Source organism: Triticum dicoccoides, chromosome 4A (assembly GCF_002162155.2).
Source record: "Triticum dicoccoides isolate Atlit2015 ecotype Zavitan chromosome 4A, WEW_v2.0, whole genome shotgun sequence".
In the NCBI taxonomy this organism is placed as follows: Eukaryota; Viridiplantae; Streptophyta; class Magnoliopsida; order Poales; family Poaceae; genus Triticum; species Triticum dicoccoides.
Window position 1 is genome coordinate 610,393,229 of NC_041386.1, and position 7,657 is coordinate 610,400,885.

Sequence of the window (7,657 nt, forward strand, 5' to 3'; positions counted from 1 at the left end):
CCGCTTCGCCTGATCGCCTCTACCTGCGTAGGAGGCTCGAACCTGCTCGGTCGCATGGTTCGCTGTGTGACGGGCAAGGCCGCGTGATCGCATCGCCTAGTTTGGCTCCCAGTCGCTATGCGGGTCTTCATTCATGTCCATCGTACGTCGCCACGCCAGAGTTGCGGCCGAGCGAGCGGAAGGAGGGTCATGTTCTTTTCCTCTCTTTTTAGGCAAACTCGCGGCGTAGGTCCAAAATAATGTCAGGGGCCCAAAATTGTCACCGGAGCAGCGGCCCAGTACGGACAGCGGCCCACGCGGGATTAAAAGCCAGATGGACGGCCAAAAATGCGTACAAGTGATGATCCAATGATTTCAAACGCAGATAGCCTGAGATGGCCGGAAAAGTGTTCGGTTATAATGTTTCTAAATGTCAGGAAAGTGCTGATTTTTGAAAGAAAAAGAGTGGAGTGGAAATAAACCAATGGATAAGAAAACCCGTGGGAGGTGGGAGAAAATAAAACCGGACGAAAATCAAATCGGAGTACCAGCCTATCAACTGCTCCATTAGAAATAAAGATTAATTAAAGAGAAAGGAAAGTAAAAAGACTGGAAAGAACAGAGAGAAAAAACTCAGAAAGGAAAAACAAAACAAAAAGCAGCAGAAATAACGAAGCAGCGAACGCGCATCACGCGCTGCCGCGAACTGGGCCGGCCCACCCGCGGGCCGCAAATAGGATCTGAGGACGAGTCCTTCTTGGGCCCACGTTATTTTGTTTCTACCACGATAAACAAACTCTCGGTCTCTCATCACCGTATATATATGGAAAAAAAAAGGAAATAAATTTGGGTGCGTTCTTCTTCTTCCCCACTGTCGGCGATTGGTTTTCCGCCGCCGCTGACCTCAAAGTTCACAGTCCGTCGCCACCTTCCGCGCCCGGCGACAGCCACCATCGCCGTTCCCTTCCCCGCTGTCCGCAATTCCGGCAAGGTATGATGAGCATGCTTACTTAAACTGCAGTGACGCCCCCAGATCCGCCGCCGCCCCCAGTAAAGGAAGCAACTATCTTTTTGGAATCCACTTGCTCTGTTATGTTAGTAGGACCGTAGGGGTACTAGTATTAGAGTAGCAGTGAATTTAACTTAATTGGGTTTTTTTTTTCATGTCCATTGCAGTTCTGAATGGGGAACATCCTCAATTTCACAACTGCTGTGACAGATCATTGCTGTCCAGGGCAACTATGCCGAGGCGGCGGCAGCAGCAGCAGCAGAATGGCAACCCATCAGCTCGAAGCGTTGAGCATTCTGGCTTTTAGAGCTTTATTATGCGAGCACATACAACAGCATGAAGCGTTCTGTCGAAAGCGGATAGGCAGCAGTCAGTTTCAACTGCTGAGCATTCTGCTTTGCGGAGCTGTCCATGCCAAGGGAATAGCGGCCGGCGATCGGTTTAAACTGTGTGGCATTCTGATAGTATGTGGAGTTATATCTGACCACATCATCTGTCACGACGCAAAGGAACCACATGTTGACCACCCAAGAAGCAGCAGCAGCAGCAGGATAGCAGGCCACCGGTTTGAACCGTTGATCATCCTGGCTTTCAGAGCTATATTGGAGCACATATGGCAGCATAAATCGTTTGTTCAAAAGCAGATAGCCAATGGCCGGTTCCAGCTCCTGAGCATTCTGCTCTGCGGAGCAATCCATGCCAAGGGAATCGTAGCAAGTGATCAGTGTAAAATGTGTGGCCTTCTGCTATGCGGAGTTATGTCTGACTACTTCTGTGATGATGCAAAGGACCCACCGACTGATGTGCTTCGAGACCTTCCAGAGGTACTTTGTTAAAATCTTGCGCTCCAGCTCGTCTCTTGGTTGCAGATTACTGATTTTTACTTGCCTGCAACCATGATGTATCATTTTTCTGCAGGGCTTACTTTGGACAATTTTTTCAATGTTGCCTCTAGATGCGGCTGTTAGGACCAGTGCCTTGTCAAGGCAATGGAGATACTTGTGGACAGATTGTCCTAAACTGAGTTTCGATGGAAATACATTATGCAACAAGAAAAATCATGGGAAACAAGTATATACTCCCCTGTTCATTCACATTGTTAATAGGGTCTTGGAACAGTGCCGTGGCAAGTTTGTTGAAGAGCTCGCAATCAAAATTGAGCTGAACTGCATGTTGGTGGAATATCTTGATAATTGGGTCCGTTTCGCAGTATCATCTGGGACAAAGGCACTAGTTTTTGATTTAGCACCAGAAGAGCGTCAACTTGTAGGCCGTGATGATCGCTACAGATTCCCATTTGAGCTTTTAGACAAGGAAAGTATATGCCGTCTGCAGAAAATACATCTTAGTTTTGTAGATTTCCAGCCACCAATGCAGTTCAGAGGTTTCCCTAACCTACAGAAGCTTGACCTTAACTTAGTGAATGTCAGTGGGAAGGAAATTCTACATATGCTGTCAAACTGCTGTAACCTAGAGTGGCTGAGTATTGTTAGATGCCATCTCAATTGTGACCTAGAGGTTAACTGTCCACTGCCTCATCTGCTATACTTGAAAATTGTGTCCTGCATTATAACAAGTATAGCGTTTGATGCAGTGAACCTTGTGACTTTTAAATACAAAGGAAGGGCTGTGCCTATTGACCTGAGCAAATCATCAGAACTGGTATGTGCAGATATATGGTTTGGTAGAGTCACTTTTGGGCACGCTATTGCTGTACTTGCTAAAGTGCTCACAAGCGTGCAACATCTGACCCTTGATACGGCCTGTAAACCACAAAAGGTTTGCTCTTGAACCATCCTTGGAAGTCATGGACTATCCCTTAATAATTACCGCGTCATGACCTTTGGTTATCTATCTTTCAGATTCCCCGTTTGATGCATCACCGATGCGAGTTTTCTCAGATGAAATATTTACAGTTGAGGTTGGTCTATATTGAAGAATTCGATACCTTATCTCTGATCTCTTTTATGAGGTCTGCTCCTTTCATTGAGAAGTTAGAGCTGCACGTAAGTACTCATATTGGATTCTTCTTGGTAGTCCATACATTTCTTTTTAGCATTATTGCATTACAGCTTCTTTCAAGGCACTAGGCATCTCATTTTTGGACTATGCCAAGTATCGTGCTTACAACTTAGAAGCACTTGTTCAAGTATAATACTCCCTCCGTCGCATAATATAAGAACGTTTTTGACAAATGTTCTTATATTATGGGACGGAGGGAGTACGTGATAAGCAAACTGTTGTGCTGGACAATTTATTTTATCTGTGTTATTGCATATGCTCTCCTGGAACTGATGGATGGAGATAGACTGTTAGGCTTGCTTGTTCTTTATACCACTCTCTTTGTTTTGAAGCTACTAGTTTTTTATTCAATCTAAATATTCCATGAAATAAAGCAACAGTTTGATAAAAGTCTGTCTGAGAGCATATGTTTTTGACATTCGATAATAGATACAATGGACGACGGATTAGTCACAAGCCTTCTCATTATACTTTTTTTTTGGTTCAAAATTGCAGTTTTGTTTCCCTGGTTACGTGCGTTTGGCACAAGAACTTGAACCTATCAGGAAGCTACCGGAGCATCTGTTCAACAATTTGAAGAGTTTACATGTTACAGGATTTAAAGCATGCATTGGCCAAGTTGAGTTACTTTCGCACATGGTGGAAAATGCCCCCGCATTGGAGGTTTTAAGTATAGATAATTCAGACAAATATCCCCTAGAAGGGCATGAAAAGAACGCAAAAACTGTCGTTGATTTGGTCCATAGAATTGTTAGAAGGTATCTTGAAGGAAAGATTTCGCCCAAGTGCACCTTAATATTACTTTAGGAGATCTGTTGGTGTAGGGATGCACACTGTATATCTAGTTAGGGATGGCAAACCTGATGAGGCAGCATCATTTAAGCATGTCTGCATTGTTCACTGCCATGTACACTTGCATTGTGACTTGGTTCTGCATGGGGCATTATAAATATTGAATGGGCATATTTCCCTTTGCATAAAGCTGCTATTAGCCCTCCTCTACAGGACTCCCTGTATACAACTCTATATTAACCTCGGAATTTCATGTTTTCGCTGCATTTTGGATGACATATCGGTCCTCTCTGCTTGACACGCTCATGTACTGACACAGGCCTTATCTTCTTTATCAGACACGTAGCCCTAGTTGTTATAGTTTCTTTTTCATCACGCTGTCTCCTCTCCCGTATATGCTATAGGGTGTGGTGCTGGGAGTTATCCGGTCGCCCAAAGCATTTCCGCGTAACCAGTAAGGAGTTGTCTGCTTCTGTATAATCCTTATATTTTTTTTTTCTTCCTCTTGATTTACCGGCTGTTATTCCTCTGGTTACCGGTTGTGCTCTCCTCTGCCCCTGCTGGCCTGCGCCGGGCTGTGCACCTGCCTCCACTGGTTGAGCTTGCTACTTGCCTACTCGCGCAGGCATACAGCTGGAGAGCTGAGCTGATGCTCCTCCTTGCTCCTGTCTTATCATTTCTCCTTTTGTATCTGTCTAACTGAACCTTAAATTGGTGCAATTTGCTATGAATTTCATGTCATAGAATAGAAGATGAAGAGATATTATCCATCAGTGCCCAGCATCAAAGCTCATGGTTTCAGATTTGCATCAATTATGAGCTGTTTTCTTTAATGCTTATGCGTTGATTTCTTGAAGGTGTTTGTTCTTCTACTGTTGGTGTGGTCAGAGGAGACTCATATCAACCAACCCATCGAGTCCTTGTGTTATCTTTTGTTTCCCTGTACTATTATTTGTAGTTTTATATCAATCAAAGCATGATTTAAAGTTCTGATTCATTCTGCAATCGAGCATATATGGTTTGACATCAGGCATTTCTCGGTAGTTATAAGATCTTATTTTTGATCTGAGGCTGCTCCAGTCCTTGCTGAGCCACTGGGCAGAGACACTCCATGATTGCTACTGCCAGGGCATGTGGGTTTCGGCACACCAACGCATCAGGCTCTTCATCTTCCAGGAACCTATGCAATCTCTTTAGCTAGCACCAAGTGTGCCTGTTAACTCCAACCATGATTTGGTTTTGGCGCATTGCATCCGCGTTCTTGCCCTTTACGTGTTTGGTTTGTTTCTTTGTGCAAATAGAGGGACCTGTTGTAATCAGGAATTATGCGAGATACATTGTAGATGAGAAAGAAGAAATCACAGGAGCATGATGTAGTAAGTTCCATCCCTATTTATTTTTCATGTGTATGAAATCCCTGATTTGTTTAGTTTATGCATCTGATGTCTGCACTTTATTTGTAGGCTGCTACACAGGTAACTGTGAAGAAAAATGCGTTATTGTTTTATTGTGCAAATTAGTTTGCACATTAATTATTTATTACTACTAGGCTGGCCACTAATTTGGAGTGTAATTTCTGATGTATGCACTAACTGCCGACCCTACCGGCAGTATTATGGAATTATATATGAGCTATGCAAAAAACCAAGTTTGTTATTCGGCAGATGAATTGCAGAAGTACACTTAGATTTTATCTGGTTTCGTAACAGTTATCCTCTGTGTCCCTTGAATGCAGCCCCCCCTCTCGAGATACAGGGCTTCAACATGACTCAGGACTCCAGATTCACCATTTAATCTCCTACCAGAAGCACAAAGGCCTCCTATCATTGTGGATTGTTATATTGTGTTCTCTAAATTACATAGAGCTGAAAGAGGAAAATGGTATAGGATATCTCTGCGTTGATACTGCATAAACATAGCTATGACTCATACATGCCTGGAAAGAAGGCACACTAGGAAGTATTTGTATCTTTCAATTTAGGATTGTTTTTGTCTAGCTCTTACCGACAAGAAACTCTACTCACAAATCATCTGTTTTTTTTTTCAGTTGTTGGCCTCGCTAACTAGGCTAATTAAAATGCCGAGTACGCACAGATGATTGGCTTCATGAAAAACATTTGATAGGGTCTGTGCAAGCACGAATATCAGTAAGAGATATCTTTTCATTGTTATTATATCACACTTCTGAACTTCTTTTGCAGCACTACCGCGCTTGGTTGTCCTCACCCCCGCCCCCCTGGCTGGGCAGCGTTGGTCAGGGTCATAGAGAAGCCAGCTGGAGGAGGTCTTCTCAACTTGGTCGAGGCGAGCAGCACTAATGCAATCACCATTGCGCATGCCATGACACTGGCGAGCAGGCCCAGTGGCAACCACAATTGCTGAAAGCTCCTTCCCGGCTATACGACTTGCCCACTGATGCTCCTCCTTACCCTGCGACATGGGCTTCCAACCGTGCTTCCCCATCTATGGCCGCCCCACCTCCAGCTTCCTGAATCCTACTCCCTCCGTTCCTAAATACTTGTCTTTCTAGAGATTTCAACAAGTGACTACATACGGTGCAAAATGAGTGAATCTACACTTTAAAATATGTCTACATGCATCCGTATGTTGAGTCCATTTGAAATGCCTAGAAAGACAAGTATTTGGGAACGGAGGGAGTAGACCGCATGGAAAGGGAATGCATTTTCTTGAGATGTTTCTGAAGTAGAGCAGAGGGAAGGATGCCTAGGTACAACGAAACAGTGGCAAGGCGGCATGCTAGGAATCAAGCAGAAGACCCAGACCATTGGAGTATCGGGCCACATATTTCAGACTTCACTTGCAAATACAACCAGCAGGGTTCGAAGGTTCTCAGTCAAAAGAGAGCTCAATGGATTTGCTCATATTCAAGCAAGAGAAGCCTATCGATAGAGTATGCCACTTGTTGCTTTTCACCTTGTAGTGGCTTGAGCCACAGTTCTGAAACTTGTGATGTTCAGAACGTGTTGTCTAAACTGGAGGTGCCGAATTGCACTCTTGTTTTCTTTTCTGCTGTAACTTGTAAGAACCCTTTTAGTCAATGATGAAGTTCATGAGTTCAGAAAAGATGTATCTGTTTGTTCTTTTGCGCATCACAGAAAATTCTCACGAAAATTGCCTTGTATTTCATCATGTTCTAAACTTCTGATACATCGTCATGCCTAAAATGCTTCATCGTTTAGCAAAAATGCGAACAAACATGATCTTACTAGTGCTACAGAGTTATAGTCAACCAAGTGGAATTCATAATGCCAGCAAAATCTTCGTATTTCACCATGTTGTACATTTCTGATACATGGTCATACCCAAAATTCTTCATGGTTTGGCAAAAAAGTTGCAAACGAGACCATGTGTCTTCCTAAATGCTTCAATGTTTTAGCAACAAAAGCACCTCTATGTTCAAGACTAGGAGCTAGAGCTTGCCGATCTCCGAGAGTAGGAGGCCGAGGACGGGCCCTCGTGGCAGTGTCGAGGAGGGTGCGCCTCGCGCAGTGAGGAAGGCGTCGATGTCGATCGCCTCCTGCCTAGGAAGATGTGGAGGTACGTCGACCATGACACCTGTGCTGCCCTCATTGAGACAGTGCTCGGCCTCATCGAGATTGGAGAGGGTGACGACCTTGGCTGTCTCCTGGTCTTCATCAGCCTTGTCGTCGACCTTGGCGATCCCCTCCGCCGCAACAGACGTGTCGTCGACCTTGGCCGCAAGCTCATTGTCGATGGCGGCAGGCTCCAGAACGATGTGCTCCCGGGAGGTGTCGGTCCTGGCTGCGCGCACTGCAGCAGCCGCACGCCAGATCTCGGCGGCAATCGGCGCGGGGCAGGGGTCGATGGCGAGCG

At 44.8% G+C, this 7,657-nt stretch overlaps 1 protein-coding gene across 1 annotated transcript; it reads left to right on the forward strand.

Annotated features, from left to right (window-relative positions):
- Positions 1-826: 826 nt before the first annotated feature.
- LOC119287309 (F-box/FBD/LRR-repeat protein At1g13570-like) lies at positions 827-6,944 on the forward strand. Its single transcript, XM_037566834.1, has 5 exons — positions 827-970; positions 1,156-1,812; positions 1,907-2,767; positions 2,851-2,994; positions 3,506-6,944. The coding sequence occupies exons 2-5, from the start codon at positions 1,162-1,164 to the stop codon at positions 3,815-3,817; spliced, it is 1,968 nt and encodes a 655-aa protein (XP_037422731.1). The 5' UTR covers positions 827-970; positions 1,156-1,161; the 3' UTR covers positions 3,818-6,944.
- Positions 6,945-7,657: the final 713 nt, after the last annotated feature.